At 38.0% G+C, this 15642-nt stretch overlaps 1 protein-coding gene across 1 annotated transcript in view; it reads left to right on the top strand.

Moving 5' to 3' along the window:
- HMCN1 (hemicentin 1) overlaps positions 1 to 15642 on the top strand; it is a 440557-nt gene that overhangs the window by 421802 nt on the left and 3113 nt on the right. Inside the window, 3 exon segments of the mRNA XM_003785789.2 lie at positions 1011 to 1139; positions 4399 to 4749; positions 8603 to 8722. Coding sequence (XP_003785837.1) covers positions 1011 to 1139; positions 4399 to 4749; positions 8603 to 8722 — 600 coding nt within the window.

Here is a 15642-nt window from a genome sequence, read left to right as displayed (position 1 = left end):
AAAGACTCTAACACTATGGATACAGGTAAACATTTATCTTAATTACTAAGAGTAGCAGCCAAATTACAGCATCAGGTACAGTTATCAGGTACAGCATCAGGTGCAGCAACTGCAAATATTTTTAGGATCATTGACTCCTTAATTATGCATGAGATGAGTTGAAAGATCAGAAGACTGTGTAAGAAGCTATAGCAAAAATATAAGCTAAGAGGGGCTGGAAATGTGGAAATATAAGGTTTGAGTGAAGGAAATAGAATTACCCAATCTTGTCAACTGATTGAGGGAATTAAGTTAACGATTACTCTGGCACTAGCTGGAGGACTGGGAAGGCGGGAAGGAGTGCTGCTACCCTAAATAAGGGGGTAGAGGTGAGACACTGGGGCCACACTTGGCTTGAAGCAATGGTAAAACAGTGAGATGAGGACGTCCAGCCAGCAGCTGGAAAGGTGGGACTGGGGATCAAGATGGAGAGTGATGCAGCACTCTCCATCTCAGTCTGCCTAAACAATCATCACTAGTGTAAATAAATGGTGAAGGAGGAAGGAATGCAGAGAAGGAGGAAAAACAGCTGCGACTAAAACCCTTTCCGTAGTTGGAAGCAGGGAGAAGGAAAGGAGCCAGTTCGTAAGTGGCAAAGGTGGAACTTGAACTCAAGATTTGACTCCAAGTTTCAACCACATGGTGAGAACTACTTTGGCAGTTCTGTGGAATGTTAATTTTATTTTAACATAGCTCACAGAAACCTCAAATTCCTGGTCTCAAGTGATCCTCTTGCCTCAGCCTCCCTGCCATGATGCCTGGCTAGTGTTCCTGTTTTTAGTAGAGATGCAGCCTCTTGCTCAGGCTGGTCTCAAACTCCTGAGCTCAAGGGATCCATCCTCCTGCCTCAGTCTCCCAGAACACTAGGATTATAGGCATAAGCCACTGTGCCTGGTCGGAATGTTAACTTTAAATATGATGACTTTGGGTTTGCAAAATGTTACCACTTTTTATTGCCTCCATGTCTGTAGACATTGATGAATGTAAAGATGGGACCCATCAGTGCCGATATAACCAGATATGTGAAAATACAAGAGGCAGCTATCGTTGTGTCTGCCCCAGAGGTTATCGGTCTCAAGGAGTTGGAAGACCCTGTATGGGTAAGTTAACAGGAACTCTGAGTAATAAAGCTGCTAATACAGTCACCTAGCCTTACCAGTTTGCTCAGGATCAATCTCTCTATCTTCAAACGGTCTCTTGCTGTGGTTAAAAGGTATATAACTTGGTTTACATACTTCCCAATATAATTTGGATACTTCTTATTGTTTATTCTTATTATTTGGAGACTTCATATTGAGTTCAGTTTACAGGAACATTTCATGTGGCAATAATCACTTAGTGAATGCTTCCTATATATCACGCATATAAGAATAAGGTTCTAATATTGTTGCCATGACAACTTAATGATCAAGATGATCTCATCAATGATATCTCTGCACACGACATCAATGTTTGCATAGATACATTTTATTTAAATATAAAGTGTATCTGTGTGTAGAATGAAAGTTTGGGTATAAGAGATTAAAATATGAATCCCAATTAAGCCTTTTGGTAATTATTACTTTACTTACCATATATTTAGTGCTTATTATGTGCAATTTTGCTATAAATATTTCATTCATCTGTCCCACCTGCTTGTTTCCTGTTTTAGTTATAATTGAATATAAAGTAAGGCAGATAAGAGACAATACCTGTAAGAAGGTAACCACATACTTTGAAAAAAATTAATGCATTTTTAATCAAGAAACTCATCTATCAAACTGCATTTTTTTTCTTAGAATAGTTACATGCTGGAAAAAAAAAAGTCTGGGCTTTTAAATTCTACCTCCTGAATTTTTCATGTTACTTTTTTCAAATTAGTTACCTTGGTTGCCTTCTGAACAATTATTTACAGCTAATTCTCCAAAAAATACTTAGTTCTGTCTTTATATAGTCTCTAGCATAGGATGTTTCACATAGCAAATCTTCAAACTCAGAGCATCACTAGAAACTCCTTTAAAAGGGATGCCTTTTAATAGCAGGAATACATGATATATCATTTTAGTCTTTTATTTAGCTGCTATAATTTATATATAATTTTTTTTCTTTTTTTTGCAGTTTTTGGCCGGGGCTGGGTTTGAACCCGCCACCTCCGGTATATGGGGCCAGCGCCCTACTCCTTTGAACCACAGGAGCCGCCCAATTTATATATAATTTAACATCTTGATCAGTGACTTTTCAGAATGAAATGTGTTTATTTGCTTACTAACTTGACCAGCACTTGAATGTCAGACATTAGGTGAGGGAATAAAACAAGATAGAAGGTAGAATTATTGCCTCAATAAGATTAAAAATACTAATTTATTTCTACTAAAGTAGTTTTTAATGCAAAATTTGCTATTTTCATTCTACCTTTTTATGTTGCTTTTTAAAATGCCACTATGGTATTAGATTGATGAAATTGGTTTTCATCCCTGGTTTTCATTCACTTTTCCGATTCACAGGAAGAGTTGCGAGTGTAGACTTCATGTGCTCACCTAGAAATAGAACACAAAATAACTTTTTGAAAAATTATATGGATTTGTTGAGTTTATATCTTTGTAAGAAATGATTCTGTGTCTTTGTTGCCTTCACTGTAATCTTTTGGGGAAAATGTTTACCTTGGTTGCCTCCTGAACAATTATTTATGGCAAACATTGCCTTGATTATTAATTAAAAATTAAAAATTCAGAAAAGACAGAAGAAAATTTAAAAGTCTATAGTTATGGCAATGTTCATAAACCTAAAACTTGTAATTGTATGGAAGATCAGAGACGCTAGTGATCAATATTATGAGTAAATACAAACTAGAGATGCAATTTCATTTTTCCCTCCACTGATAGAATTTAGATCCACATTACCTTTTGAAACTCTGGTTTCTTTGTATTCAAGACCACATTTTCCCACTTGACCCTTTTTGTTTCTGTGGCTAGTGGCTTGATTTGGCACATGATGTCAAGTTCACTCTTGCATTAATTCCACAATTTTTTTATTATTGAGCATCTAATTTGTGCAAGACCATGTTGTAGGTTGTGAGATTATAATGCTAACCAGGGCCGACCAGGTCTCTGTCCTCATGGAGTTTATTGTCCACGGAAAGAAAAACCACAAAACAAACATATAATACTATGTCAGATACTGATAAGCACTCAGAAAAATTAGAAACAGGGTAAGGGGAAAGACTGACCCAGATTAGGGAGGGTGGTAGCACTATGGCCCAGGCAATCTCTCTGAGAGACTGAACACAATTAAGGAGCCACTGCTTTGTAAAGGTCTGAGCATGTACACTCCAGGCTGAGGGCAGAGTTCTTCAAACAGAAACACACTTGTCGTAGGCAAGGTACAACCAAAGGGCCGGTCCTGTTGAAGCAAAGTGAGGCAAAGGGTAAAGAAGCCACGAGAAAGAATTCATATTTTCTTTTAAATATGTGAAGGAAAGACAAAGAAGGTCTTGAGCAATCAGACAAGTGATATGATGAATTAACATTTGGAAAATGTCATTCTGGCTGGTGTAGGGAGAATAAAGCATAGCAGGGCAAAGATGGATACAGAAAGACCAAGTCACTGGCATAAAAACGTTAAGTTACATCTTAGAAAAATTAGGTCTAGACAGATTGTTTCCAATGTTGTCAACCAATTAGAAAAATCAGAAATCCATCCGAAGGATCTATTTGTCAAAAGAGAGAAAGTTAAGGAAGTACGTTTTGAAGATGTGCACATTTGATTGTGTGAGCTTGTGATTGCACAGCCTTTGGCATCTTCCCCCCACCCCCAACAGAAAGATACACAAATTTGTAACAATTTAGCCTATCTCTAGCTAGTTGAACTCAGCAATCTGAATATAGTGTTTATAAGATTTTAAATATCAAGGTTTCACTTATGGTTACATACCAAAATGTATAACGAATTAGCCCAACTGATACAACATCAAGTTGGTTTTTTTAGTCAAGGAGATAAGACTGGAAACAGGGTTCCTTAGGTCTTGAGTCCATCACAACTGAAAGTAAAAACAGGATAGATGCTCAGAACTGGTTTCTGGGTTTCTGAGTCACCTGCTCCAATGTGAAGGTTCAAACAAAACGTGTATACTATACGTGCAACAATGTCGTGCAACAATGTTTAGGGAGAATTCCAGAATTTTTCTCTCTGTTCCTAACTGAAGGAGTAAAGCTTTCTCAGTTGTTTATAACAGTTGGGGAGAAATTACTGTATTCCTGGCTTTTGGAGGGTAACATAATGTCTTCAGTTTGTTTCCCAGACTGATTCTTTATTCCTGTGTTTTGTGTGTGTATGTGTGTGTGTTTTTTTTCTCTCCTTTTATGTATCATGGCACACGAGCAGACATTAATGAATGTGAACAAGTGCCTAAACCTTGTGCACATCAATGTTCCAACACCCCCGGCAGCTTCAAGTGTACCTGTCCCCCAGGACAACATGTATTAGGGGACGGGAAATCTTGCGCTGGATTGGAGAGGCTGCCAAATTATGGCATTCAGTACAGTAGCTATAACCTTGCACGGTTCTCCCCTGTGAGAAACAACTATCAACCTCAGCAGCAGTACAGACAGTACTCACATCTCTACAGCTCCTACTCAGAGTATAGGAACAGCAGGACATCTCTCTCCAGGACTAGAAGGACTATTAGGAAAACTTGCCCCGAAGGCTCTGAGGCAAAGCATGACACATGCGTAGGTAAATGTCGGCCATGTTCCGTTTCCTTTCTGTGGGCTCACTTACTCATCAGAGTCGAAGCATGCGGACAGCCCCTGTGATTGTTTGGGGGTAGTGAAGTACATCTGATCTTAAGCCTGGAATGACTCAAAATTTCAAGACATTTATTCTGGCACCTAACACTATGACCGACTTTCTTCAAATAAATGATGTATTTGCATGTGAGCATTTTAATAATTTATTGTGTTATATGAACAGTTTCTTTTTTGATCACTCCTGAAAGTATGGCCAAATGGAATGCTGTAGAAAAATAAATGTCAGGGGCATCCAGGATATGTTTTTCTTTAACAAGGATACACAGGCTGCCACATAACATAATACCACCAGATGTTGGCTGTATCTCACTGATGCAAAAGCATTGGTTTAGAAGCGAAAGTTGTAGCTACACAATCCACTACACATCCATTGTCCACTTACAGGACAATGAACATCCCATTCACTGCTGCCACACGCTCCCCATGGAATTTCCCTCTTTGATTATATTGGGGTTTTTTTTATGTCCCTGAAAATATAATGGGAGCCAGGACAAGATTAAGTTGCTTCAATCCCTCTAAAATATGTGCTCTGAATATTTGTATTTAAACTTGCAAGTCTGTAATTTTATTTGTTTGCAAAAGTGAAGCGTAATTTCCAACTTAAGTCCTGAGACCTCGTTTTCAGTTAAGTTGCAAACACTACCATCTGTCATTCATCGAACTCAATTTCTGAGTATCCCCACTGCGCACGTCACTGAAGGAACCAAGGGGAATTAGCAGACAGGAATTAGCTTCACTGTCTGTTAAGTGGAAAAAGAAAGCAAGGAAGGGAGAAAGGAAATAAAGAGGGAAAGAAGAAAAGAATTCTGTTTAAATTCACAGACCACTCTGCCAACCTCATTTTTTAAAATTTATCTTAATTCTCTTCTACATGTGCTTTCTGTTAAACAATTCTTCTGACCATTTTAAATATTTTTTTTCTCCTTCAAACTTCTATTTACCATCTCTTTTCCTACTTTTCTCCAAGCCCTGGTCCTGTATCATGATCTTCTTAGATGTTCTGTCTTCTGGTCAACAGTAGACGGACCCAGCTTCTCATATCACCTCTATGAGCAGATCCTCAATTCCTCTGGATACTCAACCTTTACACCTTGTTTTTCGTGTTTATATTTTTGCAGAACTATTCTGTCTAGTTATCGTGATGTACCTGAAGGCTTAATATGAGGGATATAGAAACTTCCCATTTGTGCTCAGCTTTCCAAACTGTGGACAATTCTAGTTTCTTCTATTCATCAAACATTAATGCGTTCATTGACAACTCTCTACATTTTGTCCCATGTGGTCAAATAACCAGTTAATTTGAGTCTGTGGGCTCTGCTCTTCTTTTTATTGTATTAAAAACCACTCTCAACCTGCTATCAACCAGTCTGAGTGTTGACAATGTTTTATGCCCACAGTTTTGACCTGACTCCCCATTAAAACGTTTCACTACTATTTTATTGAGAGAATTAACATCTGACCTTTTCTCTTTCAAAGTTTCTTCCAACTAGTCATTCCCACTAGAGAGTTTTCATACCCTATGGCCATCCACTCTCGGCCTTTATTTGAGACAACCTCTTGTCTCCTGTTTACCTTTACCTTCCTGCCCCCAAATTTTTTGTTTATGATGTGACAAAGGAATTGGACCACACCATTTCCACACTATCTGCCATTTCTTGGCTGCTTCTAAGTTATCGGAATGTCCAAGTTATTTTAAGAATTCCTGATTAATAGTCCCATTCTCTCTCTCTTCATTACTAACTAAGACGGCACTTACATTATTGTAGAGTCTTGTCTTTCTATATATATTAAACCAATGTTCTATTATCAAAATCATCTTTCTTGGGCCGTCATTCACTATTTGAGGCAGTGAGGATCAATTCCAGAAAATCTAATGCAAACTCCTATTTTCAATTTCTGGATCTTTAAGTTTATTTGTGGAAATTAATAGGTTTAAACACTTATAAAAATATGGTAAGTGCGTATGTCACAGTATTGGTACTAATAAAGAAATTTACACCAACATTGCCGACAGCTTTGGAATTACATAACAAGAACAACTTGCAATAAACACCAAATGCTTTCAATTAACTGGAAGGACTAGGCAAATTACAAAAGACTCAAATTAACACTATGAAATCTTGGTAGACTTAAGTTAAAATTTAGCTTTTGAAGGATCCCAACACATAACAGAACATCGCATTCTTTCTGAACACAGACATCACACGTGGGGCCACTTTAAAATTCATACTTTGGAAAGTTCTATGTTAACTAGTTGGAGTTCAACAGCACTTAAATTTCTCCTGCTATTTTAGGTTAAAGCAGATTTTAAAGGAAAAGAGTAAAAATAACTCATACCAGTCATGGAATGAACACTTGGTGTAACTAAAGTAATGCAAAAACATTCACAAATATTTGATGAGTGTTTATCATTAGCAGATTTTGAATCATTGCAATTAGACTTTCAGCATGTGCAAAATATGCAAAATGAACAGATCCTTTTGTTCTGAGTCACCTTCCAGCTTTCCCTTTGTCTCCTCCTCAGTTCTGCCCGATGGCACTCCTGTTGCCATCTCATGTCCCCTTCCTTGAGTCTTCTACTGCTCAGTGTGCTCGGGGATGGTGAGCAAATTTTAATCTTAGTCACAAGAAATCTCAGGCCTCCCAAATCACATCCCTTATCCTTAGAACAACTACTAATTAATTTTGAATTACCATCTATTCTCACTCTCATTTTTATTGCTATTTTCTTAGCCTTATTTAATAATATCAGATGGCCCTTATAGTTTAAAAAATACTCATGTATTAAGCTATATATGAAACTTCAACCAACTTGTAGAGTAGGGCGGATGGTCTCAATGTTCCCTGTTGGCAGAAGAATGGGCTGAGATCTTGAGAAGTTAAATGGCCTGCCAAAGGTAGCACAACAACTATATATATAGTTATTTATATTATATAGCAAATACTATTATTTCATATTTTTGTCTCATTACATTTATCTTTAGAGTGACCATTTGGTAACCAGTTGAATAATCCATTCATTGACTTTCCATGTGGTGTAGAACAATTATGTGCTAGCATTACAGGCGCAAAAGGTTTAAACAGATAAAGAAGAAGCATATACATATATACGTTGCCATTAGTACTTTACAGTTGTATGAAAAATTGATGAATATTTATATCATGAAAATGAAACCATTTTCATGTGATGGTATCTATGCATGAGAAAGCTTTGCCTGGGTGTTGATGGAAGAGATATAAGGAGAGAGACAGCCAAAGTCTAAATAAAATAAAAACTAATACTTCTTGTTTTAATTAACCTTAATAGAAAAATTTACCTTTTAGATAATTTCTGCCATTCTACCACCACTTTGGCGGTTTAAGGTCTTGCCCAAATCTGTTTCTTCTGTTATTTCAGTCTAACTTACTTAACGTGAAAATTGACCAGTGTGGGGCTTTGGATTATATATACTTCAATGCAGAAGAAATGTTCATATTTTATACCATAGTTCTATGCATTTTATACTATATTTAATATTTATACTATAATTTTATACTATATTTAATATCATTTAATATCATCATATTTTATACCATAGTACTATGCATCTTATACTATATTTAAATTTTTATATCATCAAAAACAGATTCTGATGTAAACCAGCTCTGAGCCTTGTTAAACACGAGTGTAAATCACCCAGAAGTTGTTCTGTTGTGTATCGACAGTTTGCTGACAGCTGGCTGTCGCAGTGTCTGCCTTTATCTTACATGGTGACGCCCCACTGCTTTTTTCTGAACAGACATTGATGAATGTGAACATACAGACACCTGCCAGCACGAGTGTAAGAACACCCTTGGAAGCTATCAGTGCCTCTGCCCTCCTGGCTACCAACTCTCACTCAACGGGAAGACGTGCCAAGGTGAGCAAACTCGGGGACGCCTATCTCATGCAACTTCAGTTAAACCAGAGTTGGAGAGGATGAACGTGTCTTTGAACATTCTCCTCTTTTCTTCCTCTTTATCCTAATTCCTATAGGGCAGACTTCAGTGGTTCTCAACCTTCCTAATGCCACAGTCCTTTAATACAGTTTCTGTGGGTCGCAACCCGCAGGTTGATAACCGCTGGAAACTGTAACAGGAAAAGCAATGTGAGCAATTAAAGGAAAAGAGCTGAGGGACATTTATTGTATGATCTTACTGGGAGCAAGCACACCCGAACAGATTAATATTACATACTTCTAAAACTTAAGGGGAATAGATCTCTTCACGTATTTTTTTCACTATTCAGCTCGGGTGGAAGGGGAAATAAGAAGAGTACTCAGTAAATTTACTTCTGTGTTAGGCATTGTTTTATATTTTGGTCTCATTAGATTTAACTTTTTTTTTTTTTTTGAGACAGAGTCTCACTGGGTTGCCCTTGGTAGAGTGCTGTAGTATCATAGCTCACAGCAACCTCCAACTCTTGAGCTTAAGCAATTCTCTTGCCTCAGCCTCCCAGGTAGCTGGGACTACAGGCACCCACCACAACACCTGGCTATTTTTTTGTTGCAGTTGTCCTTGTTGGTTAGCTGGCCTGGGCCAGGCTCAAACCTACCAGCCTCAGTGCATGTGGCTGGCCCCGTAACCGCTTTGCCATGGGCGCCAAGCCTCATTAGATTATTTTCAGAGTGATCATTCGGTAATTAGTTAAATGATTCATTCATTGACTTTCCATGTGGTGTAGGACAATTATGTGCTAGCGATAGAGGATGCAAAAGGTTAAAACAAATAAGATTCAGTCCTTCCCCATAAATGTTTACAGTCAAATCAAGACAAGATGTGAATAAATCAAAATCCAGTTCATAGGTTCTATAACAGCAATAACAGAAAGGAAAAAAAATGTGAATCTCAGTAGTTCTCTTTTTATACACACACAAATATGAAAGGAGCAGTGTAATTTGATGAGGTTTAGAATATTGCAACATGTACTGAGATGAAAAAGAAGTGAGCACTTCGAAAACGCTTTAAAATATTCTATGAAACCCCCTCAGTTTTGTGGACAAAATCTAGGAGTATTGTGTAGGGATTAATAAGCTTCTGAATTTTATTAATTTCTGTCATGGAGAAACTATATCCTTTTATAAAGCATAGCAAATAAAATCTCCAAGAGAGTGCTTTTTCAGCAGCAAATTTAAATTGAATTTTTCCTCTTTATGGGATTCCCAAAAGATTTGCTAGGATATAGCTGATGGAAAATGTGTTCCAGGAGGCAAGACAGGGTGGACGATGGCATCTCCTTAGTCGCCAACCCCTAGCACTTTGACCCTACCCATTCACCATGCACACTCCTTGAGAGCCCTCATTGATTAAGCTGGAGAGGGAATGTGAACTTAGGTCACCCTTGCTTCAGTCACTCAATGTTTGTTAGGAACTTACCCCATGCAGAACATTTTACTGATACTTGAAGTACTAGAATAACTTACAAGATCAGGCAATTAAGTTCACAAACTCATCATAGAAAAAGTGCTACATACCTCACTGCTGAATATCACTCTTAAATCACCTTAGAAACACACCCCTTGGGAAGGTATGCACTGAGGCCAGTGCCTAGTGCACTATTCAAAGCATTTGAAACTGGTTTTTGGGAATGCCATCAGAGCAAGTATCATATGGGGTCTGACAATTAAGTTCTCAAACTAATCCTAGAAAAAGTGCTGTATACCTCATTGCTGAACATCACCATGGTCACCAGATGGTCAAGAGGAGTCCTTCAAAGGTGACCGCAGTGATACTCAGGTGTGTATGGAACATATTTCCTAGGATGAGTTCCTGAACTTAATTGTCTGACCTTACATTTATCTCATGGTATTATATTTTTCCAAAACAACTATTATGTCATTTTAACCAGCAGTACAGATACGTCAAGGGCAACAATTTGTACCCACCCTGGTGATACCAATTAGATGATTTGTACCCATTCTAAAACTAATTCTTACACTGATATGTGAGCCTCAAAGCACTGGAACAATCAAGAGCAGAGGGAGGACTTAACCTCACATCTCACGCATCTAAAATAGTCCTTTGTGCCTCCTAGGACACTGTGAGCAACACAGGCGCTGCTCCGTGGCAGCAGGATGTGGCCAGAGTACTTTGTCCATGTTTTGTAACTTCCCCTCTTCTCCAACCCAAGAATCTTCCTAAGGGAGTGGCAGTGCCCCACACCAAAACTATACTGCCCGGAGGTGCCCTAGGCACCAGAGAAGGAAACAGGGTGGATGGATATGGAACCATTTAGCATAACTACACAAAAGTAAAATCCAAGCCAGATTTTAAAGGGTTGTCTTCTCATTAGAGAATGATTTTTATCTTTTCTACATTATGCCAATTTAGTTTTTAATTGCCCTTGTCACTCACTGAGTTCAAAACATTTTTCAGCTTTCAGTTGTGCTTTGGAGTGGAAAATAATGCAAACAAATCAGAAACAGGTGTCATCTGGAATGTTTGCAATTTAAATGGGTTTCATATTTTTGTGGTTTGAAGGAGACATGAGAGAAAACAATTATGCCTTTTAGAAAGGTCTTTAAAGAATAACTTGGAGGCATTTTATAGTTTTAGAAAGTGTTTGAGGCATTTATGAGGAACAAAAGACTGCCTTTCATTCACATATGATTTTTTAAAGCTGTATACATGAGTGCTAGAAATGTCAGTAATAAAAGGGAAATGAACGTGAATTTGACTTTGAACAAGGAGACGCTAGTCAAAAGTGAAAGTTGCCAGACTGCAAAATGAAAAGCAAAAAGTGTGGCCAATCAAGAACTGCCTAAGAAGCAGAGAGGAGAAAAGTATAAGATGCTTAGGTGAACTTTGTGCACCACTAATCTAACTCGAAAGATTTGGAAATATTATATAAGCACTCCCGTTCTTATTCACCCATGTTTTTAGAAAATCTATAGTGTCGATCAAGAATCTGAATTACTTATACTTTCTATAAGACAGATGGTTCAAGTATGTTTATCCTAAATTATTTTTTAAGTATTCAGAAGCACTTGGTTTATGTTACAAAATGCCTATAATTTCTATCACAATATTGTTATAATATTTAATAAAACCCAGACATCACCAAATTGTTCATTTTCAAAAGACTGTGCCACAATTTTTCTCTCCTTTTGTTAAGAACAGCAGAGTGAATGAGTGCGGTGAATACTGAGTTCCTGAAGGTGCTTGATTCAGAGTAACGACTGTGTTTCCCCGAAAATAAGACCTACCCAAAAAATAAGCCCTAGCAGGATTTCTATGCATTTGTTAAATATAAGCCCTACCCCCATAATAAGACCATGCATTTTGGCGCTGAGAGGAGGAAGACATCCTCTGAAAATAAGCCCTAGAGTGTCTTATTGAGGAAAAATAAATATAAGACAGTATCTTATTTGGGGGGAAACACAGTAGTAATAGACCAAAGAGCCACCAAGACCCACCTACCTGGCCACTCACTACTTAGGAAACCTTTTCTATGAAAAATATACATTTTTATGGACTAAGGACAAACACTTTGTATAGTAGATTATGATGTTTCTTTACAGATTCATATTCAGCCAATGAAAATCTATGGTAAGGTAGCTGCTGTTATGCACACAGATATGTGTCCAGATGTTGTCTTTGAGCCACCATTATCTTGGGACCCTGTAGCCCACTGGCCTCCATATTTCTACATGTAGAGGTGAAATGAAATTTGGAGAATGAATGTAAAGAAAAATATTTTTCATGAGAGAAAGGAAGAAGATAAGACTAATTGAATTTCTTTTACATTTTTATAGGGGCTTTTCACTCTGCTCTGAGACGATCTCATTTTGGCAGGGAGGTGAAGCACTTCTGATAGATGAAATCAGAATTAGAAATTGTTTCACAGATACAATAGGCAAGACTTAACTGAAACAAAAATTTGTTTCACACTGTGTTTCATTCCAGTTGGAAAACTAGTCTCAACGTGAAACTATGAATAGAAAGTGTTGGAGGTTGGGAGTCCCGATTCCCCCAAACCCAGTTGACCTGGTTCAATTATTCAGCTGAGCTAGAAAGTTCAACCAAGGCTGGGTGGTAAAAGAGAGCAAAAATGAGTGGAAAATGAAAATAAAAGTGGTGGGTCACCAGCAGTGGAGATGACAAGCAAAAGTAACTTACACAAGTTTCAGGGTAACAGAGATTTTATTTAAGAAGAACAAAAAAAGTTTAAAGCACTTGCAAAGAGAGTTGGAAGTGGGTCCCTCTCATGATGGGGAGAAGGCAAGAGAGACAAAGACAGAGAGAAAGGCCTGCAGGGGTATTAAATTCCTCATTTGAAATTGGCTGCAAGTCTTTCATTGGCCTCTCTGCACCACTAGCCAGTATTGTCCTTTTCTATTGGTAGTAATTCTCTCTTTCTATTGGTCATTGGTTACCTAGGTTACTTCATACCCACATTCTTATGGGCCTTCCAGACTTCCTGGTTCAGTAGGCCAGGTTTTTCTCACACCAGGCTGGAAGCTCCTTTCTCAGTGTCCCTTCTCCTTACATCATTGTAACACAATGTAAAAACCTAAAAAGCCAACTAAATAACTTTACTCTATATCATTTTAGCATAATGTCCTTTACTTTGTGCAGACCGTTCTTAAGTTTAAAGTAAATAATCACATCATCTGTGGTTTCCTTAGAAAATAGAATATACTTGGAACTATATCTAAAAAACTCACTTTTGATACAACATGCAAATGGTAAATAATTCAGAAGTAAAATTTGACATTTCTTATACATAATTGATAGATTGTCTCTTGGAATTTCTCCTCTCCTTTTTCTTTCATAGCTATATTCCAAGATATTTGAAAGTTCTCAAAAGAACTTCTCAACTTTAACCCAAGTCCAGTGAAGGCCCAAATTCCCTGCTACTGTGAAATGACATTTACGCATGCCCATTGATCTTAGCACAGATGCCATGATAGAAGTGCTTTTGACTTTCAGGACCAATCACTTGAATTCCTTTAATTATAATTGTTCCCTGCTGAGTTTCAGGCTCTGTGTTTATTCAAATGCTAAAGAAGGCAGAGTAGCACCTGTGTGTCTGTGCAGCTAATTAACTTAGACTTTGAAAACCTTATATTTTCTCATATTTTTAAAAATTAATTTCTAATGTTTCTTAAGGTTAATTTAAACAGTTGCAAGGGATGTGAATGCTAGCATTGTTATTTAATATGCACATGCTTTAAATATATTGTGATCAAAACTTCAGAACTGCTAAGTTTAACTTCGTCCATTAATAGAAAATGACCACTGTGTAATTTAAGTCTGTATCAATGTCAAACTAATCAGATTGACTGCTGGACAATAGTTGAAGGTGATTTTTCTGTTCAAACAAAAGTGTTAGTAGCTGTACCCGTAGCAACCAACTCACTTGTGAAATCTAACGTAAAATAGATAGCTAAAGCCATTGGTTTGTAGCCGTGATAAAGTAAGTCCTACCTCCAACAATATTTATTACCAATGTTCTCCTACTTTATCTGTGCCTTGAGATTAGTGGAGACCTTTTTTTGGATGGAAAAAGGGACCACAAGAAGTTCTGAGGCAGGTTGATTTGGGGAAGGAGAACTTGCAGAAAGTGAAAATATGAACACTGATTTCCTGAAATATTTGCCTGTCCTCATAGGGCTAGAAAGCTTTTGAGCACCACCATGGTGGAGGTGAGAATTCACCTTTGAACTGGTCAGTGGACCTGGTTCAACTCATCCAGCCGAACTAGCAAGTTCAGTTCCGGCAAAAGGAGAGTAAGAAACTGGGAGAGTGGAAAATGAGGCAACTGGGATTCCAGTATAGCAGAACAGAAGCAAAGTTTATGTAAAGTAAAGAAAATGAATATATTGTATTTAAAGTAAGGCATGGATAAGCATAGACTTTTCCTGGAGAGTGGAAAAGGGCCCCCCTTGATGCCACACAAAGGCAGTGCACCAGCATGCACACTTACCCTGATTCTCCTACGTTCATCCATAAGAATTCCCTTGGCTCCCTTTAGGCCTTCCAGGCGTGCTGTCCCGGCTTCATTGTTATGGATTACCTCTGTTGTCACATAAATCCAATTTTCTTTACTCTACATCAATAATTATTAACTGTTATTTTACTTGTGATGTTTGTGGCAATTATGGCAGCACTGTTCTGTGATGGGGATTCTTATCTTTGTTCTATGGGGGGCTTATTCATGGGCTATAGATCATGGGTCACAGGCTAATTTACAGGAACGGCACACACTTAGTTAACTAGATCACACCCATCCCAAATTCCTTGTTTTAATTCAGAGCCTTTTCCAACTTTCTTGTCCAGAAGGTCATAATTCTCTCCCACCTCCTTGTAGCCCCTTTAACCTCCATTCATCCCTAAACAACCAGAGGGATGTGATGCCCCAGTTTGAAAACTATGGCTCTGAAATATGATTCTTAATTTGCAGTCTCATAATTTGTTGAAGGTTTTGTTGAAATCTATGGACCTTCCTTCCAGAAAATCCATTAGTGATCAGTCTGTTCTAGGCTTTATCTGTAGGTCTCTCTGTCTCTTTTCCCCTCTCCCCTCCTCTCCCTCTCTCACCTTTTTTTTTTCTCCTTTTTCTCTCTTCCCCCTCTTTCTCTTTCTCTCCTCCTCTCTCTTTCACTTGCTCCCTCTCTCTGTCTCCCTCTCTCCCTCCTTTCCTCCTTTTCTCTCTCTCCTCCTCTCTCTTTTTCTCTCTCTTTCCTCTCTCTCCTTCTTTCCCTCTCTCTCCCTCTTTTTCTCATTTTTCTCTCTCTTCCCCCTCTCTTTCCTCCTCTCTCTCTTTCTCTGTCTTCCTCCTCTCTCCCTCTTTTTCTCA

This window comes from Otolemur garnettii, unplaced genomic scaffold (genome assembly GCF_000181295.1).
Source record: "Otolemur garnettii isolate 467f Iridium unplaced genomic scaffold, OtoGar3 scaffold00016, whole genome shotgun sequence".
NCBI lineage: Eukaryota > Metazoa > Chordata > Mammalia > Primates > Galagidae > Otolemur > Otolemur garnettii.
This window is presented reverse-complemented; position numbering and strand designations above follow the sequence as displayed.